Below are 21,038 nucleotides of genomic sequence, written 5' to 3'. Positions count from 1 at the left end.
TGTTTTCTTTTCTTACATTAGAACCTTTTAATTATTGGTGGTAGTAATTGGCAAGCTTTTTTAATTCAGGCATCTAAGCGTATAACTTTTTTTTTTTTTAATAGGGTACTAGAATTAAGTCTTCTCTTTCTCTCTGTATTCCATTACTTGTTGGGAAATTAAACAATAACCAACATCTTACTGGCAACTTCTAAAAGTTCCTTCTAGTCTTGCACGTTTTTTGTGGGACTTAGTGCTAAAAGCCACAGAGCATTTCTTGTGACAGCCCTGGCTGGACTGCAATTGTCCCCTCACTTGAAGCAGACTTGGCTGCTTTTTTGGGTACAGTCAGCTGGTCTGTTGGGTAGCCTCTGGATTTATAGACAGATTGCCCCATCATCATCAGTTCCAGCTCTTGCTAACTTGGCGTGTTACCTTGAAGCCTTTTCTGGGCCTGATTTAAAGACGACTGGTAAATGTGCCACCTGCTGCCTAGTGCTGAGAGGGGATGTGTGTGGTGTACAGGCTCGGCTGTGCTGTTGTGGACCAGGGAAGGAGTTTGCATCAGCCTGCTATCCCCAGCAAAAATGCTGAAGACTGTTGCTTCATGACCTTACTGAATAGAAAAGGGGTGAAGATTTTGTTGTTGGGAGTTTATTACCTCTCTTGTTGTTTGGGGAATGTGTTGGCATAACACTGTGGCTAGGAAGGCAGCGCAGAATTAAAAATTTTTATGTTTCACATCATTTTTCAGAAATGTGAACTCCTCAGAGGAGTGTTTCATACCACTTTTATGCAAGTCAGCATGTGAAGTTTCAGCTAGGTATGCAGTGATGAAGGATGGCAGAAAGTCACTACGGTATGATAGTGCCACGCTGCTGCCAAGAGTAGGGGAGACTGACAGGGCTAAGTTACAACAAACAGCAGTTACAAACCAAAGTTGTAAGTTTTTTGAGACCATGTTGTCATATATTAGAATATAACATGTTCAGCTTTCTGTGGGGGCTGAGGCAAATGTGCGTTTCAATAGAAGATAATTCAAAGTTCATGAAAAAACAAAACCAAAACAAATATTCTCAAGATTAGCTTTTTTTCTTTCTCCTTGAAAGAATACATTGCTAAATTTGCTATTTCTTTGATTTTGAGGTAGTAAAATTACATGCTGATCCTCAGTGCAAATCTCAACACATCTTTAAATACTACAGTGTCTCCATTGTGCTTGAAGTTCATCTTGATTCTAATGTCATCTGCATCCATTGAGGTTACTACCTAACGAAAAGGAAAGCTGCTTGCTGACCTTCACAGGCCGACAGTCCGTGGTGTTGCAGTGGCCTTTCTGCAGGGACGCAGCACGTGCCCGTGCCTTCCTGGCGCTTGACCCAGGGAAGGCTGTCTCACCTCACCGGAGAAGCTGGAACTGCTGTCAGAAACCCATCACCTTGCAGGCAGCCTGTTAAATACTGTCCTGGATTTTAGGTGACTTAGTTATCTGTAGTCTAGTTGTTCTGTGGAGTTTATTTGTTTTATTCCCCCCCCACCCCCCCCAAGCTAACAATGTGTGTCTCTTCACAGGAGTTTGCGTGTTTTTTTTTTTTTTTCCTTTTTAAATTATTAGTGGCAGGCAGGATAAGCTATTAAATATTTTTACTGAGTGCTGCAAAAAAGGGTGCATGACTTTTCTGATGGAATTTAATTTTGTAATGCACCTCAGGTTAGGATTTGGGGTGATCAGTTGAGGCTGCAGGATGAGCTCACCCCTGGAAGACGTCCCTGCAGTAGAGTGGAGGTACTCTCGCCCACTCTTCTTCTCCAGCTCCCTGTGTTGTCTCTCCTAACTTCTTCTGGCCCTGGGAGGGGGGCAGCAGCAGGCAGCACGATCGGATCGGGAGCTGCACACTGGCTGCTCAAGCTGCCGGGGAGCCTGGGGCTGCTGCTGAGGGTGTTGGGGAGCCCTGGGGTTGGGCCCAGCTGCTGAAGGTGGCCAGGGAGGGCGGGTGTCCCTGGGTCTGAGCACACTCTGTGATCACAAAGCCCACTTTTTAGGAATTCAGGTTAGTAATTTTTTTTAATTGGACTAGGGGGAAAAGCCTTTATTGAAAGGCGTTCTGTTAATTTTTTTCTTCCTATTCAAAATAGACAGCTGAGCTCTCTGCCCAAATGTGTCCCTGCTATTGAATAATACCATGGAATCTTCATAATACAGACTTGTCTTAAAAATTGCAGTTTGACTTTTGTTTAGGATTTCTGGGCTATAGTAGTCTGAATTTTGTGTGGAAAAATTGTTTGTGAAACCTCCCCTGGTATTGCTTACCTAGGACGCGTAGTGGAGTTGTTTGAGGTGAGGTGGGATCTTTGATACTTGTGCCATTAACAGTTGCAGTAAATTAAATCTTTCTAGGTGTGAACACCCAAACCAGGGAGCTTAGTGCAGCACATAGGGCTTCAGCCCGTGCAGGAGTAGCCCTGAGCATGTGTGTTCCTTTGCAGGACCGCTGAGACATACTAGGAGCATCAGATCCCTGTTGTTGTATGAATTTTCTATCGATTTCTTTTTGGAGTAAGTTTTCTGCAGTAGTGCCCAAGTAGGAGAAGGATTGCGAGAGTCCTCCCCCCCCCCCCCCCCCCCCCCCCCCCGGCCCCGTTTATCTCACTAGATAAAACCAGGGTTAAAATAAAGGCAGAGAAACAACTCATTCTCATAAGGCTGCTGCTCCACAACAGTTTAATCTGGTGGAAATAGGCACAGCCTTGGTCTTGCCCTCTCCCCCCTGTGGCTCTCACAAAGTCAGCAGGAAATTAATTAAAAGCGAAGAGTGGCTTTATGATTGTTTATTGAGAGCGTGGGCTGGCTTGCTGGAGATTCAGGCAAGAGGCAGTGCTGGCTCAAAGGCAGGAGTGGCTCGTGGCCAGAGCGGGTGGCATCTGGCAACACCAGCCTAGGCTGGCCCATACTGGCAGGAGCTACTGCCTGGGAAGGGCAGCTGACTTGTCAGGAGCCGCTTGTGGTCTGACAGCCCCTTCAGATGTTATTGTTCGCAAGTATTTGCAGGGACTGGGATCCCACAGATCTGAGGACTCTTGCAGCTTTCTTGCAGCTTCCAGAGTTGGTTCTGTTTTTTCCTGGAGTGTTCCTCATTATCCAGCAGGGTGAGGAAGGCGAAGGGGCTAGCTTGATGTTGTTTTCTTGGGAACTCTTACATACTGTGCAGAGCAGGGTGAGACTGGCATGATGGCTATTTGGGGGGAAAAAAAACCAGTATCAAAAGAGCTAAACACTTGAATGGGCTGGTAGGACTGCCCTCTCAAGTTGAGATGTAGGTTTTAGCCTTTCAGTGACAGATAATAAATGGGTGATGAAAGGACTGTTGAAGAGCCTGAAAAGTGAGCTGGAATAGCTTGTGTTTGGCATGATGGATTAAACAGTGATTGGGATGTAAAGGAAAATATCTCAAAGTGGGAAGTTAAAATGTGGATCTTCACAGCGTTGTTTCAGACGTTGGAAAGACAAGATTTTTATGAATTATTTGACAGACATTCAAAAAGACATTTTTAATAGCTGCTACAGTAAAATTATGATGCCCTGGGCAATAGTCTTTCCTGTGAGGAGAAAGCTTGTGTCTTGGTGATACTGCCAGGGCAGACACTGTAAAGTGTAATGTTTAGGCATGTCTATGAACAGAAGAAAAAAATTAAGAAGGGAGCTTTTACAACAGAAAGTAGCCAGGAGTGATTGCGAAGTGTGTATGTGTATATATATATGTGTGTATGTATGCATATGTTTATATACACAGCGAGTTAGCTGTATATTTGTTGTCCTCCAGCTGCCGCCTCCTTTCTGTCTGAGTAGTGTCACCTGTCATTGAGCCCACTGGTTTTAATGTGCTGTGGCTTGTACATGCTGTTCGCAGCTATCTTGGTGCTGGAGTCTGAACATGTTGAGGTGGGACTGGGATGTGAACTGAGGCTGCAGCATGCCGCTGGTACGTGGCACTGCCCAGCTGTTTTCCACGGGTGGGTTCTTGGAGGAGTCCTTCAGAATTTGTACATAGTTTACAGGGAAGCTGTACTGGTGCTTTGAAAGACCCCCCTACTGCTACCAATAACTCTAATCGCCCATCAGGTTTGGATTGGAGCAGAGATATTTTTGTTAATTATTGCCACAGTTAATGGAGTGTGTAAGAATCAAAAGCGATTTTTGTAAAGCAAGTTTTCCTGTGGCCATTCCAGTGAATACAACCTGAAGTTGCAGCCAGTTAAATGGAACTAAAAATCTCATTGATTTTTATGGTAGTTAATTTTTAGAGCTGCTGTCATTAATATTGGGAAGCTCACTATTGTGCTGAGCACGGCGGTGGTTTAAAACACACAGATGTCAAAACTCAATAACTTTACGTTTCTGACACCTTTTGTGTTTTCAGTAAGTAATAAGGCTGTTATCATCTCTTGATTATCAACCTTTCAGTGAAGCATGTTTAGGAGTAATCAGAGCTAGACGTGTGAAGCTTAGCAATTCTTCACTTGAGCAAGTGTTCATAAATCAGCTCATAACCTAATTTTAAGATAGAACTTCAATCATGTTTTTGTTGGTTGTTCGTTCTTTGGTTTGGGGGACTGATTTTCAACAATGTTACTTTGATGGCAATGACAAAAGTTTTTGAGCCAGTTAATACTACTGTTGTCATAGATCACACCATTTATTATTGTGGTCTTGTAAGTTACTTTGAACGGCTTTGCTGTCCTCCTAGTGCTTGCTCTTGCTTTGTCTTTATAGTGACTACTCCTGTTGCCTTCAGCCACTGTTTTCTTTGTTGTTGTTATTTTATTTTGGTTTGGTTTTTTTCAGTCGAGAAAAATGGAATCTCTTCGTAATATAACCGGAACATGTTTGGTTGTAATCCAGGCAATAGACCTGCAGGGCAATTGAGTTGGAGTCCAGGGCTGAGTTTCAGTACTTCTGTGGCCTGAGGGGAAATGAGACAAAATCCACTAAACGCGTGCAAGGAAGTGTGTTTCTGTTGCTTTCAGAATGCTCTCCGTGTTACTGTATCTACGTACTCGGTGGTGCCTCTTCCAGCTGCATTATTACTCGAATTCTTTAGCACCCCAGAATTTGCCTAGGAAGTTCCATATATAATGAAGTGATGCTTCCCTCTTGCTTTACTCTTCTCCCTCCTGAGCTGTGTAAGAAATCTGGTTTTAGGTTCTCATTCCTTCCCTGTGCTGTCCGTGTAAATGTGGAAGAAAGGGTGTGAGGCCACATTTCCTGCCTGTGGGTGGGAGGGTTTGGAAAGTTCCTGACTTTCTCCCTGTGAACTGACAGGGTTTACTGCTCATTGCAAGAGTATTCCCCACGTAGGTGATGATTTGGATCACATTTAACTTCTGTGATTTTGCAAGTGTGTGTAACTATCCGAGGTGGGTTTGCCTTATATTTACTGTCAGTAAATACAAACCAAACTCTTCAAGCCTCTCTAAAATCTCATTTCAAAAAGATTAAATATTTGCTTGAATTAAAATAAATTTGTGTTAGATGTTAAGAGTAAATGAGAGTTCATTTTTTTTGGGGGGGGCAGGCGGGGGGCTGCATATGTAAGTCTCGGAATAGTGACTGTTTACATGAATGCATGCTCTTGTGTTGTGTAGAAACCTTAGTATCAAATCTTGAAGTTCCTTGAAAAGTCGCTTGTTAAAGCATTTTCAGTTGAAGCAGTACAGCTTTGTTACTGCCCATGGAAGCCATAGAAATATGGTGAAAGTGTTCTGAGTGTTGTCTTATAAAGAATAGACGTTATATAGCACAATGACTAAGACGAATCCTTCCTTTATTTTTATTTTTTTTGGGGGGGGGGGGGGACGACGACGGGACGGGGACTGTATGCATATAAGTAATGCACTCAAGCCTTTTCCCATTAAACTTTTGTTTGGTCCAGGCTGTTGCTGGCTGAAAGTTACTGCCCTACAGTGTGCCCTTTTGCCTCCTTGAAGTAAGTGTGCTTTCAGTCCAGTTGCAGGTGGGTAATTACCTACTTTGCACAAGCTGCTGCTGTAATTGGCAGGTGTTGGCAGGCTGTGCAGAGCAGTCCCAGACTGAGAGTCTGCGGTCTCTGTGCATGTCCTTTGCTCCCCACAGGTGATTTTGTCCAAGCCAAAGCTGAGATACATTTTCCATTTAGGTGCGTATAAAAATATATATTTACCTACTTTTTTAGAGGGTACAGTGTCATGTAAGAGGTTTTTCTTTTTGTGACCAAATGAAAGGAAACCAACCCAGTTAGTAGATACCAGGCAAGGGAACTGAATTAATTGTGCTTTAGTAGGTACTGTAACAAGGAATGCCTTCAACCAGTGCAGAGATTTAACTTGGTCTTTGCATTAGCAAAATACTGCTTCTATATACATATGCCTACTTTTAAATTTACCTATTTAGATATGTATGTTCATTTTGCACACACGCACACAGAAAAACCTTGAGGACAGAGGTGGTGAGAGCAAAGACATGCAGCGAAGCCTTCTGGAGTTGACTGTGTGTTTCCTCTGTTTCAGCTTAGCATCTTCATGGAAGGAGTCAATATTTATTTGCCTATTTGGAACTTGACCAACAGTTTATTTAGAAGGTGGTTAATGTATCTGCATTGCTGGAAGCCATAATGCTCAGCAGTGTATGTGGGCCTTTTAACTGTTCCTGGGAGATATGATTAATGTGGCAGAAAATGACATTCACAGTAGTAATTGAGGGTCTTTAGCACGCTTGTCTTTTGTATGTTAACTATTCTTCATTTGTTTGTTTGTAGCAGAAACTTAAATCCTTTTTATAGAGGATTACATTCTTCTAATCTCTGTGTTCTCATTACAGCAACATCATATGAGGAAACTAGCTTATTAGTTACTTGTCTGCAGACTGTACCATTAGCAGGTAGTCTGCAGCTCAGGTTACAGTAGACTTGTCTTTAATATAAAATATTTTGTACAGTGTCATTTGGGTTTTCCTCCAACAAATAGCTCTTCTAAATCGGTGTTCCACTGGAAAGCAAAGTAAGCATTTTTTGTGTGAAGGGACTGAGTCAGGATGCTGTTCTTGGCATTTGCATTTTTCCCTTTCTTTTTATCTCTAGTACAAGTGTTCAACCCTTGAGAAGGAAGGGATTTCTGTAGTTAGTTTTCATTATGTCCTATTTAAATGAACTGTGTAGTGAGGCAGTAGGCCCTGATTTCTTCTGGTAGTGGTTGGACCATCTTGTTTATTACTAAACATGAGACTTTTTCTGTGCTTGGAAACTGAAGAGGGTTGTTCTGTCTTCTAAGTTTGAAAATGCTTGTGTTACAAATAAATATTTGGATGTTTGCATGAATAAAGCCAAAGTTTACATGTAATTCTTCAGAAGCTGCAGAGATGAGAAAATAAACAGATCAAAAGGTGGCTAACTTTTTTTCCCAAATTTATCTGCAGTATGATTCAGAATTAGTCAAATTGAGATTTACCTTTTTTCTGTAATTTAGCTTTTTGCTGTGATTTTTGGTAAGTTGTCAGAGTTTACAGTACTGTTGTGGAACTAATTTGCGTGCAGTATCTCCCTAAGCAGATAATAGTGCAGATCCTTTTCTGCTTCACTAGCTGGCACAGCTACTGAATATGCTATTGTGTGAGGTTATAAACCAGATAATCTTAATTGGGCATTTCCTGAGAGGAAGGGAGGAATGGCTGAAAAAGGAAAGAATTGGAAATAAGGGCATGTATTCCTAATACACAAATTTGGCATCCATCCAGGAAAATGGGAGAATTTCCTGTTAGTTAACATCTTCCAAGAGCCAAAAGCCTGGAGATACATATTGCATACCTCGGAGAGCCAGAGGGAAGGGGGAAGGCTGGGAATAGGTCATGCATGAAAGCCCCAGGGAACTGGTTACTGCTTGGTGTGGTGGGACTGAGGGGTGTGAGCAGCTGGATCTCAGGGCGGCTATAGCATCAGTGAGCCATCTCCTTTGTCAGGCCAGGGATTTGGGTTACCCTCTAGCAGTTGCACCGGCAGGGTCTGGTGTCATAGGCAGAGTCCTGGAGCTGGTTTAGAACTGAGTGAAGTGCAGATCAAGCTACGTGGAGTGTGTGTGTGTATGTCATGTATATGTGTGCACATATATTGTAACGCATTTGGTGCTGCACTGTAGATACATGTGGAGTCCTGACTACTAAACTGGAGAATCTGTGCTATAGATAAACTATGGAATCACTCATAAGTTTGAGGAAAGGATGGCGAACAGAAGTGGGTATAAGCGAATAGGATCCAAAAGAATTTCAGTAGTTGCACCTGGTTCTGTTGGAATGATCTTTTTGGATCTGCGTTTGAAGAGGGAGGTTGCTTATTAAATTGAATTAATGGACAGTGAGTTATAATTCAGAATTTGAGCCTCTACTAATGCAAGGTTGGAAAAAAGAGGGAATCGGGGAAGAGCTGTATTGAAAAAAGATGGCGACTTTTTTCTGTAGTTGTGTTCTGAATCTTCCCTCACTGACCTGACATTAGTGTAGATGCTTCAGACAATTGTAAATACTTGTATGCCACCACCTTTGGGTTTTGGATTTGCTTTAGTGTAGGGTGAGCTCTTTCGGGTATTTTTGGTAAGCCTTTGAGTGAATCAGGATCATAATTGTTCAGAATATCTACATTAGTGTTTGGGGATACTTGAGGTTCTATATGCTACAGTCACTTCAGCTCAAGTCAGCATGAGCTCTGGGAAAAGTAAAGCTTCTAGGGTAGATGTAATCAGAAGGAGCATTAATAGGAGTAAGGAGAGTGGCTCACTTTGTATGTAGAAGTCTGTCCTAAGTATTATATTAAATATTAGTTACAGTACAGAAGGGACTTAACTATTTAACAGTTGCATTAGAAATTGATGTCCGAACTTCCGTCATGGGTAACAGTGAAATATTTTTTTTTAAAATCATCTATTGTACTAGAGGAGTGTAATTCAAAACAAATAAACTTTACCCGTTTTGACTTCTGCAGTCTAGTACAGATGCACTAAATTAGTTACATCAAGAACTAAGTAGTATTAGCTCTCTGAATTTAGGTATGATTGTATTTCACAAACTTTGTAAGTGAAAAGAAAAACAGAAAAGAAAACTGGATCTCACACCCTTGATTAATGAATGAAGTTTGCTAGTAGTTGCCTGCACTGTCATTTGTAATGAAAAGAAATATAATTACCTGTGTTAATACAGTTTCATGGGTGGTAACATATCAATATAACAATAAAGGAGAATAATGGCAAAGTTAAACATGCAGTTGCAGGAAAGGTCTGTATGCAGTAGAGATTGTCAGGTATATTAGATTTGAGGGGATGAGGGGAACATGGTGAATGTGTGGAAGAGAAGGCCACCACTCAAATGGTGCCTTAAGAAGTTTTTAGCTGCCTTACGCAGTTTTATAATAGTTTCTGAAGTCCTGTTAGTCTGTTGGCAGGTATTAAGAGAACATATTGATCAGGTGGAAACAACTTCAATTACACTGGTTTTGTTGCTTTGTTTTTATCTTTTGTCCTTCCCCTTCTAGGAAGGGAATTTTATCATCATTCTTTAACTTATGTGTGATTTGAAGCTCAGTTAGAGTTTAATGGCAGCTTGTCCATGTTTACCTGAAGAGCCAGTAATGTCTAAGCCAAGTGTTTGTGACCCCAGAGCAGTTCGGGTCCCCTTAAAGGTATTTGGGATAACTGCTAATTTTCCTCTTAATTTTTGTCAGTTGTAACTAGGATGCTTATATAGTCTATGTGTTGTTCAATTAACTACCAGTTAGAAATTTTGGAGCTGAGTGCCTTAAATCTACTTTTTTTTTTAAGGCCAAGAGTTTAGGTACTTAAATTGTTGCTTGATGAGAAAGCAGCATCCCTGGGCCTGGTTCTGATCTGCTAAATGTCTATGTCCTTGGGAAGGGGACCTCAAACCACAGCTTTGCGCTGCAATACTGAAATCTGTGTATAAACTACAGATGGCTAGGTTTATAAGTCACAGCTGTGCTCATAAGTTAACAGCCAATATTTTGAACTGCGAAGAGATTCTTTGTTGGTAAACTGTGTCTCTTCTGTCTTTTCCAAATCTCTGTGAACAATGAATATCCTCCAGTCAGCCTTTCCAAGTGTTGTATATATTGTGGAAGATACATAAAACCGTTACAACTTGTTGCTATAATAATTTATAGTGAAACTATTTTCTGCTTTATAAACTGTCGCATTAGTAGCAAATACAAAAAGAAATCCCTTTTGCTGCCATGCACTGCCCTTGAATTGCTCCTGCTGATTTTAATGCTGTTGTAATTACTTTTCCCAAATATTCTGTTTCTATTCTTTGCTTCTTGCCAGACCCAGGGGCAGGAAAGCAACTTTACAGGGGAAACAAGTCCTGCCTTTGTACAGTGCTATGAAATGCACAGAGTAAACAAATGAGGGGGTGAGGGATAGGGATAGAGTGGGAGTTTGTTCTCCTGCTTCACTTCACTTTTCTTGTGCCAATAGCAGGGTTTTTAAAAAGAAAAGGAAGAAAAAAAAAAAAAGGCAAATTGGATTGTTAGCAGCGTCCCTTAGGATCATAAATGAAGAAAAGATTGTGTATGTAATTCATAAACATCCTGAACTATACGCCTTCTATTTCAACTTATTAGGGCATGAAGTAGTGCCTGCCAGGTTAATTTCACACTGGGGAATTCAGCATTCATGCAGTTCTTAATTTCCTCCTCTATACAAAGCTGTGATAAGGAGAGAATAAGGGTATTGGAATATTTGATTCCAAATAATTAATTTTAAAAAGAAGTGTTTTAGAAGTAGCCGCAAGACAATTGTAGTTATTTATTCTTTTTAATTGAATTTGGAGCATAACAGGAGAATATTTATTTGTCACTGATAGGAAATACGCTTTTTGTCTAACAAACAAAACGCTGTACTTTACAAAATACTCTTTTATAGATGAAATTATTGTTTTGAGTTCAGGATGTGGTGGGCAGACAATAAAAAAGAAACCACTTGCAAATACCGCCAAGCTTTTCTCCTTTTCCCATCTGCCAAAAGAAAAGTGCAATTTGTTAGTATGGAACAATGGTCAGCCCTCTGTTTTCATTGTCTTAATGGTTAAGATGATTTAATGGTTAACTGGAGTTCAAGGATTGTTCTAGCCTAGTGCCTGCTTTTTGCTTCTGTGATGTGCTGTCTGAGCATGAGCGGAGGGAATGTTGGATCTAAACAGGAGTGGGACCAGGCTTTTGTTAAAAAAAAAAAAAAAAAAAGCCTCAAAAATCTTATGAAGTGATTTGAGAGACCTAGAACCTTTTATTCTCCTTTAACTCCATCTGTTACTTTAAACTCAGTCATGGGTGCTGACTGGTGGTGTGATTTGGGACAGTTGGATTCAACTGGTGTTGGAAGGCAGTTAAGGTGGATTCCTAAGGTTTTGGTTTATTCTTGAAAAACTGTATTTCATGTGGACATTTTTATAATACTTCTCTTAAAATACTGAAATGATCAGTAGAGATGAATTTATTTGGTTTTGGGTTGGTATGATTGGGAATTATGTATTTCAGGTTGGCATGGCTGGGAATTATGTATGTTAGGGAAATAATGGGGTGAGAATAATTGAGAGCTGAAGACATTGGTTTTGGTGGGAGTTCAGTCAGCTATTCCCCCTACTGCCTTTGAAGACCAAGCTATGGAATTTTATTTGTTCAGGAGGGTCAATTGGAGCTTCATATAGGTTGCTTAAACACATCTTGCATAAGCTCACCCGTTGTCAATTTTTTTCTTTTTAAAAAAAAAACAAACCAAAAAAAAAACCCACCAAACAAAAACCCCAAAAAAACCCAAAACACCAGACTGTTACATTTGGGAATTAAAAGTGCCCAAGTTGCAGAAACTAAGAGAAGCTTGAATAATGAAGGTTCTACCCCTTTGTGGTGCATAAAGCTTATATATGGGGATACTTCTAATGTTTGCAGAAGAGCATATTCTTGTAAGTAATTGGTTTTGCTGTTATTTGGCTCCTATCTTATTTTGATGATCTGTTTTTGTTTTTAGCACCAGCAAACATTTTTAAATCAGCTGAGGGAGATCACTGGTATCAATGACATCCAGGTACTACAACAAGCACTGAAGGTAAGATGGATGTCTGACTTACAGCAGAACATATATATCTTAACTGCCTATGAAAGCCATAAACTCCACCCCTTCTTACTCTTGTTTTCCCTTCCTTCCCAGCTTGAATACTTTTTAGATTTATTTCAGGGGAAAAAAGGTAATAATGATGGCTTGTTCACTTTAGAAGGAATCTTGATCGCTTCTGCTACAGACATAAAAATTAATCTGCTGTTCAAAAATGAAAAGATAGGAATGGTTTGACTTGCCTTTAACCTTTGGCTAAAGTGTTTTGAAATACCGTGGTGCTACTGCAACTGGTCAACTGATGAGTTAAGTATTGTTTCTTGTCAAGGTGTAGTTGAGTTTTCTATTATGCACAGGTCCTGTTCAGTATGTAGAATGAAGAACTTGAATTTGCCACTCTTTGCTAATTTGCTATTGCTTCACTGTATTTTCAACCATTGTAAATTCTTTCATAGCACAGAAGAGTTCTTCGATGCAAGTAAAGAATGGCAGGTCTCGCTGTGTTCTGTTTCCACAAATACATATATATGCATATATATATCTAAATCAAAAAAAGAAGCCTTGTTTCCCTCAGGCAGAGCTTTTTAGCCATTTATACATAGTAAATGAGGATTTAGTGAATTTAAATCATATATACATATAGCTGTTTCTTCAGATTCAGCATAAATTACAACTGCCCCTCAAAAGACAGTATTTCTTGCTTTAAAAATGAAATGGTAGATTTTCAGAAGAATTTAGCTTCTGTTAAGTCTGTGTGTGTTGATTATGCTTGTTGAGGGATTGACTTGCACTACAAGACGTTTAATTTTTTTTCTGAAATAAATGGATTTCTACCAAAGTAAATTTTTACAATATATTTTATCTTTCTGTTGGTTAAAAATGGTGAAGTATACAGAATATGTAAAATTTGGAAACTTTCTTCTCTAATCATATTTCACCTGAAAATACAATGTGTCATTGATCTTGTAAGTTGCTTGTAACGTTGACCTTTGTTGTTAGGAAAAATTATAAAAGGGTGAGGGGACTTTCTCACTTTTCTGTTTTGTTGATGCTTAAAGGACAGCAATGGTAATCTGGAGTTGGCTGTGGCCTTCCTCACCGCAAAGAATGCCAAGGTTCCCCAGGTAGAGGAGGCAACTTACTATCAAACAGCCCTTCCTGGAAATGACAGATACATCAGCGTGGGCAGCCAGGCAGACACCAGTAGGTATTTTTTCTTTTTTTAAGTTTAATTTCAAGGCAAGGAAGCTAAAAACTTGCCTGTGAGATGACTGTTAATCTGCTGATGATTCTTACTTAACAATTTTTGGATGGTTATGTATTCTTTCTTTCCTTATTTCAGTATAATTTTTATTTGAGATACCCTTAAGTATTACCTTTACATGTATGTATGATATTGATCAGAGGATGAGTAACTGGGTTTTCAGTCTTTGGTGTTTGGTTGTGTGTTTTTTTGTTGTTGGGTTTTTTTTTTTCCTGTTTCCCTCCCCCATTATAGGATTTATTTTGGGGCCATGCAGTAAATAATTAAAGACAGAAGCTGGGTACGCTTATTATAATTGGAGAACAATCTGTGAATGTCTCTTAACACACTAAAGCTTAATATGCTTAGAAGTAGCTTCTCCCTGAAAGGGATGACTTTCCTAAATGGAGAAATGAGAGGTTAGGTGTGCATTTTATAGCAAAAGATAGGTTTATTGTATGTGAAATTAATATTAAATTTAATTAATTTTAATCAGTTTTATTTAGTTGATACCAGAGGTCTCTCAACGTTGCAGGTTTTATTCCTTTACTTAAGTGCATAGTTATTTTTAGGGGGGGGGGGGGAGTGTGTTAAATGTGTTAAACATGTTAAATGTCTTCTGCAAATGACTATGGGAAATAACATGAAAGAAAAAGTCAAAGGAAGTTTTGTGGTGGGATTTCTGTAAAATCTGAAGTTTCTTGATACTGTATTTACATTTCAACATTCTAAATATAGATGTGGAATATTTTAATATTCACTGATCCTTTGACTACATATGTAGTACATATATGTAGCTTTTGTTAAATGAGTAGAATTAGCTTCACCTACAGTAGGATTTTCTTTTTCCCCTTCGTTTCACTGATCCTAGGGTGGCTACGGTGGCACCATTATAAAGCAGTTTAGTTACATCTCCTTGTGAGTTGTACAATTGTCTGTTTGTCTCTGGCACCTTGACATAAACATCTTTCTTTTTTAACTTTTTTTTTTAATTAAAGATGAGTTTATTCTCAATATCTCACATTCTGAAAACTGCATTTTAATCCTTGGTATTACTAGCAACTCCATATAAAGTGCCCTGAGTGTGTTATAAGTAGTTGTATTATCCTCTGAATAAGGTGTGGGAGTGGTTTGGGGGTTTTTTATTGTGTTTTTTTTTTTTCTTCTTTTCCCTCCTTTGAAAAGAAAACACGCACAAAACTCCACATGTATTTAGTTTTCGAAGTCAGAAAATTGACATTGTTGAAATTAGTCTGTTTCCTCAAACTTACCACTGTTGTTGTAGTCTCCAGTACTGAAGATCTACTATGACAGTGGAATAGTAAGCTGGATTCTCTTGCAGTCTGTGTTTAATTAGATTTATTAGCAATCCCATTAATAGAAGTGTTTAGTTTTGGTGTCACTTACTCTGCTATGCAACCTTATTGAAGATAGGAGGTGGCAACGGATATGAGAAGGAAGAGTCAAGCCTGCAGAGTCTACATTACCTGTGGCTGATGGTCAGACTGAAAAGAGTGAGTCTTGGTTGCCTGTTTCCAAGCTGAAATTCAGGATTCTCTTCTCTTTTCTGGAAGGCTGAAGACAGACCCAGATTCTTTACAGTTATATAGTACTACAAGTCAGTAATCGAGAAGTGCCAGCTGCTGTGCAGAAAGCAGATGCTTTTTTTTTGTTGTTACGTCTTTAAAGTCTGGTCCGATCCTCACTGGTGACACAGATGAGAGGCCTTTGCTCTTTTAGTTGTACTGAAAACATGTCATGAGATAAAGGCATCCTGGCCAACTTTTCTTCACATTGGAGGACTTAAGGGGCAAGAACTAAACACCTAAAGCAGAAAAGTCTAAACCAGTCTGATCAGAGAGGCTGCCCTGCTCTGCCCCTGAGAGGTAGTGAAAGCTTCTTGCATAAACCTACAGTTCTTTCTGTTGTGATCTGCTTGCCTGTAATAATTTTGGTTATGAATTTAAAAAACACTACAGCTAAAATGCACAAGTTTCAGGGCCCAGTGTTAGTACATACTGCCATGTGAGGGAGAATCGTGAAAGACGGTGGGTTGAGAGAAGAGAATGCAAGGGTGGACATATAGACGGAAAACATTCAGCAATGATAGCTCCAACCATCAACACTCCCTTCTGCAAAGAACACTACTAGTGGTTCTCAGTAAACGTACTGTGTTGCTGACAGTATCTTGCCTTTCAAATTTGACTGCCTTTTACTGTCTGATCTAGGTATAATTACATGAAGATAATTATAAGTCACCCTTTACTGTTTGTTACTGCTTAACTACCTCTGTGCATTTGGAATTTACGTTGTTGTAAGTCACTGAGCTTCACGGTCCCACCAAGTTAAGTCATCCAGACTGGGGGTGAGAGACGGAGATAAATACCAGAACTGTCTTTTATGCCAGAGAAAACCTCCAGCCACTTACAAAGGCTTTTGAATGTATGCCTTCCATAAAGGCATTCTGCAAACTTGACTGATTAAGTTTCTTTGAAATGGTTACTTAGTTAAGAGGTAAAAATGTGTATGTGTAACTTAACAGTCTGTGATTAGCCTGGATTGTGCAGTGGCTCTTCCAAATGACAGTGGTCATTCAGCTGTTTACGAGTTGCATCGTGTATGTTAGGAGTGATTATTCTCTTATTAGCAAATGCAGCATTTCAGCAGCTTCAAAATATTGATAAGTTTGCATAAAATGTACTCCATCTTTAAAAGCAAAAGTTGACTTGCACAATCAATGTTATTCATGATGTTTGCCTTTTTTGCCTGTTCAAAATGGCATGTGCGAGCACCTGCAAGCATAACTTTTTCACATCAAGTGATGCATGCTTTATCTGTTCCCTTTGCAAAGGTGGTGTTACTCTTAGGACTATGGGTTTTTGGGTTGTGATTTTTTTTTTTTCCTTCCTGCAATCTGTTAGTGGGCAAAAAGTACTTGAGGATTAGGGTTGCAATGTACAAATGAACACTTTCTAATCGAAGATCACTGCTTATGTTCTGCTTAGTAGCATAAGTCCTAGGCAGTGCATTTAAAGCAAAATGATAGTTCAGCAATGCTTTTCAATATTTTAACTTTCTTGATTTCACTAGAAACCTTCTCTTTTTTTTTTTTTTTTTTTCTTTTGAAGTAATTCAGTGTGTGTTCTTCTGTGGTTGCACAACAGAACTGTTTCATTGATAAGCATATATCCATTTCCATCTTATTATTTATGAAACTTGCAGAACCGGGTTAAAGGAAGCAGCAGCATGAAGATTTATTTTAGAACTTGTATTGTCTTCAAGTGAAATAGCTGTCAAGACAAGTTCTCCCCTTCCTTTCTTTTGAAAACTCAAAACTCTTTTCACAAATACTGAAGTATTAGTCTTCACAATTGCACATTCCAAAGCCGAAACAAAAGATTTCAAGCCCTTTCATAAGGACATGGTACAATGTAACTAGAAAATGCCACCAGCTTGAGGGTTGTAGACTTCATTGTTTCTGGGGACCTGCCTTTTTATATATTCCTGTCCCCAGAGTTTGAGCCTTTGCATAAGCTTCAGAACTCATTCAGTCAACTCTTCCCAATAGGGTAGACTTAACCACACCTAAATCCTCCCAAAGTGATGTTTATATAACATTTCTTAAAAACCATTCTTTTCTAGAGACTGAAAAGTTTATAGAGTGATTTATTATGGTGCTTCACTGTCCTTACTTTTAAACTCCTAATGTCTTGCCTAAATCCCTCATGCTTCAGGTTAAGTCCTTTATTCTTTGGGCTGTCCCCTGTGGAGATGGTAGTACACTTCATTCCTTTTATCTCAGATGTAAGTGTTGTATGTTCAAAGACAGTGTATCATAATGGCCCCTCAGACTTTTATCAGATCTAAACTCAACAGCTGAAATTCTTTCCAAGTCTTTGGATGTACATCCTGTACCTATTGTCAGTGTTTTTCTCTTCTGAACCTTCTCTAGTAGTTCTGACTTTTTTGTAAACTGTGGCACTGAAAACAATAAGCGAGACTTCAGCTGAGTTCTTAAGAAAAAATGGGTGAATCTCTATAAATGTCCCTGTAGTACTTTGGCAGTATACCTTAGTGTAATACTTCAAATTTTCTTCAGTGCTGTGGTGATGTGAATTGCAGGTTGAATGTGAATTAGCTGTAGCTCCTAAACCCTTCTTTCCACAAGTCCTAGTCAGTCCTCATTCTATGCGTTTTATTGTTTCTTTGAGTAAAATTTGACACTCGTTTCTTCTGTCACCTTACCTAACTCAGGTATCACTATGTGTCTTCATGACATTTCCTTCTATTTCAGGGATTATTTGTGTCATCTCCATCCAGGTTCCTGGGAGTGTCTCCAGCTTGGTGTGGTGGAGTCCCTGCTTCAAAATGTCAGGACTTTTGTACCTTGAGGTCCTCCTTTCGTGTTACATCCTCACTTGTTTATTTGTTCCATGACTATGTCTCTCCTTGCCATCCCTGTCAGTGTGAGAATCATTAGTTTAAGGTATTACCATCCTAGAACAGTGTAAATGCAGCTGAGATGAAGAAGTTCCTGTAAGATCATGGTGGCCAACATTTGCTAGCTCTTTCATCAGTAGAGCTGTTTGGGTTGGCTAACTAGTTGCTGAGTAGCTGTGTATTCTTTCTCATCCAGTTAAAATGAAATTTGGCATATACAGCCATGTAATTCCCTTAAATCTTCATGTGGGATTCTCAGGCAATCATGATGTTTAACATCACAGAATAGAAAGTAGAATACATGATTTTGCATAGCTCTGCTTGTAATAAGCAAAGCTAATGTAGTCTCAATTTTTTGTTTTTTTCTTTTCTTTTTATATTGTTGGTGTGTTGAAATTGGAGCCTTGCTGCTGGATTTCCATACTTGGTACCTGTCCATTGAACCCCTCAGACCTGCCCTTTCGTTTTCCTCTCCCTGTGCCAGCAGTTGCATTATTGTGGTTGTTCATTGCCTGTCCCTGGGTTCAATTGCTACTTCAGATCTGTCCCTTATGCTGAGTTTCCCCAGTTGCTTAAATCCGAAGTTCCTATTCTTTGTCTCCTCCTGGTATAAGTAACAAGTTAATAATACAGTAATTGTTTTAATGACCCAGGCCATTACCAAGTAAGAACCGTTTATTTCAATGATGATAGAAACTTCCTAAGTAGACAGATTCATAAGGTTTTTTTACAAAAGACAGAAGGTACGCGGGGATAGATATAGTGTGTGCATTTACTGTATATACACTAGTATATTTGTCACAAATTTCAATATACAGCTTAAAATTGCTTTGTAGTATTATAAATGGTGTCAGACTCTCTGGATCTTAGGTTCCAGAAGCACACATTATTACATAATAATGTTGTAAACAGAAACTAAATTTCTTAGGAAAACAGTTGATTAGTTCTGGATGTTAATTTTACTTGAATAAACATCATGAATACAGTAAGCCAGACTGTTTTGATGAGCAGTTTCTTCATTCATAAAGAATTTTTTCAGAAGCAAACTTTTTTATTTAGTAGTCATGTCTTAATTAAGAACGTTTGCATTTTCTAAGGCTATGGGATATACAGTAAGAAGTACTTTTATGAGTATGAGCCAGTGAGAACTAAAGTGTTCTGTGGCCTAAATGAGAGGATTATTACAAAATCGACATGTGTAAATGTAAGTTGGGTAACTATAAATTTGGAGAATAGCATTATTCTTACTAACTTTTATCAAATACGTCCTTCAGCCTATCACATGAAACTCGTATGTGTCTGATAAATACTTCGGATGAAAGTCAGCTTTTTTCTTTTTGCTTCAAACTCAGACCTCAAAATCGGTTGATCAGATAGGAAACTTCAGTAGATGAGTTTCTTGAATGAATTCCACCACTAATTGCTGTAAAATAAAATCATAGGTTTCCATTTAACACTATAACATTGACGTGAAATATGTATTTTAAAACTAGGTTAATGTTGAATTTATTATGATTGTGCGAGAAGACAAAGTGATCATACATGTGCTTGAAAATTGGATATCTTTTCACTAAAAAAAAAAATAAAAAATCCCCATGTAAGAATTTACAAAAGATGAAGCTATTTTAAAGTAAAATAAAAAAAAACCTGCATGAATTTCATGTAGTATATGTAAATTTGTGTAATCTGTAACCAACTGACAGGAGTGCAAACTATCGAGGCAAGCTGTTTTTTTGTTTTTAAAGAGGAGGTTAGACTCAGACTGTTCCCCTTCTGTTATGACTTCTATTAAGATCTCTTCATAATGCTGTGATTCAGGATTCAAGTCATAGGTGAACTGTTGCAACTTAATGAGTTGCGTATCAGCTGATTTGCTGAAAAAGACCTTGGACCTGCTCCAAGTACAGCAAACATGAGATGAAATAAATTAGCTTAAACCTCCGGAATATTTTTGTTTTATGTTTGCTACAAACTAAAAGCTTGCATGGAGTAGGCTACCATGGATTAGGTGATATTTAGAAACTTATTTTTCTGACATAAGTTATGCTAGGTAAATGCTCTGTGACATAAATTGATTGCACCACTCTCATGTGGTGGTAGTATCTGGCAGCAGGTCTTCACTGTATTGTCTTTTTTTCATGCAAATTACGAAAAACATATATGCAAAAACATTTCAAAAGAGAATCCTTTATTGTCTGCTCCAAAACTCTTGCATGCCAAAGGAAACTGTTGTGTTGATCTGCTTTCTGAGAGAAGTGGAACCAAAAATTTGGGGTTTTAATATTAAAGTGGTGTAATCACTGGTAATGTGGATGGTAATAAACTTCTGAACACATAGTGTGGTGGTATAGATGAATAAAGAACAAGGGGCTAGGGAGGTGCAATGAAGTTGAATAATTTAATGGAAGTGTGAGTTGGAGTTGACCTTGATAGATTTTTTTTTTTAATTTTTTTTTTATTAACAGTAGGAGCTTTTGTTGACCACATAATATTCACCTAAGTTATGAGTTATTTTCTGAAGAATGGTTCCCGTATAAAGGAGCTTACCTCTTAATCTAACATTCTTCATTGTTGTATAAGAATTTCATCACTCTGACCTGGCTAGAGACTGGCTAAAGGAATAGTCTTTTTGAGTGATCAGAGTAATCCCATACTTCTCCATCAGCCTGCGTGGCTGCTGGTTTGAGGCTTATTCCATCTTCAGTTGTGACCACTACGACTACTTACCAGTAGTAAGTAAAGCTGAAAGAAGAAAAAGAAAAACCAGCTTGTCTCCAGTGGAGATGAGTTGTTTGTGTGTGACTACCTGCAGATGGGTGGAAAATACAATCTAAGCACTGCATTTTGGAGTGGAGTAAGTAGCGTGTGTGGTCATGGGATTTTCTCATTGCTGTTGACCTTTCTAGCCTTTTTCCTGCTCTCGGGCTGTTGAACAGAGCCATGTTTGCCTGCGACCCAGGTTGTAATTTTAGCCCAAATTACATTGTTCTCAATACGGCAGCTCACATATCAAAACTCTTCTGGGTGAGGCATTTACTGGTGGTTGTCGTAATTGCTTTAGTACTTCTGAAGAAGAATTTCAGGCATCTGAGTTAAAGTATCCTTCTGATGTGCTGGAAGGCCTGAGTTGACTATAAAAGACATAAGAATAAAATTCTGAGGTACTGGTTTTGTGGGCATAGCATTTTTCTACACTTGCAGATCATGACAGATCGCCTAGTTTACTTTGCAGGTAATA

At 38.9% G+C, this 21,038-nt stretch overlaps 1 protein-coding gene across 2 annotated transcripts in view; it reads left to right on the top strand.

Moving 5' to 3' along the window:
* USP25 (ubiquitin specific peptidase 25) overlaps positions 1–21,038 on the top strand; it is a 97,130-nt gene that overhangs the window by 9,708 nt on the left and 66,384 nt on the right. For both annotated transcript variants that reach the window (XM_040582873.1, XM_040582872.1), the window contains exons 2-3: positions 12,034–12,111; positions 13,176–13,320. In XM_040582873.1, coding sequence (XP_040438807.1) covers positions 12,034–12,111; positions 13,176–13,320 — 223 coding nt within the window. The remainder of the gene's footprint in view (positions 1–12,033; positions 12,112–13,175; positions 13,321–21,038) is intronic.

This window comes from Falco naumanni, chromosome 2 (assembly GCF_017639655.2).
Source record: "Falco naumanni isolate bFalNau1 chromosome 2, bFalNau1.pat, whole genome shotgun sequence".
In the NCBI taxonomy this organism is placed as follows: domain Eukaryota; kingdom Metazoa; phylum Chordata; class Aves; order Falconiformes; family Falconidae; genus Falco; species Falco naumanni.
This window is presented reverse-complemented; position numbering and strand designations above follow the sequence as displayed.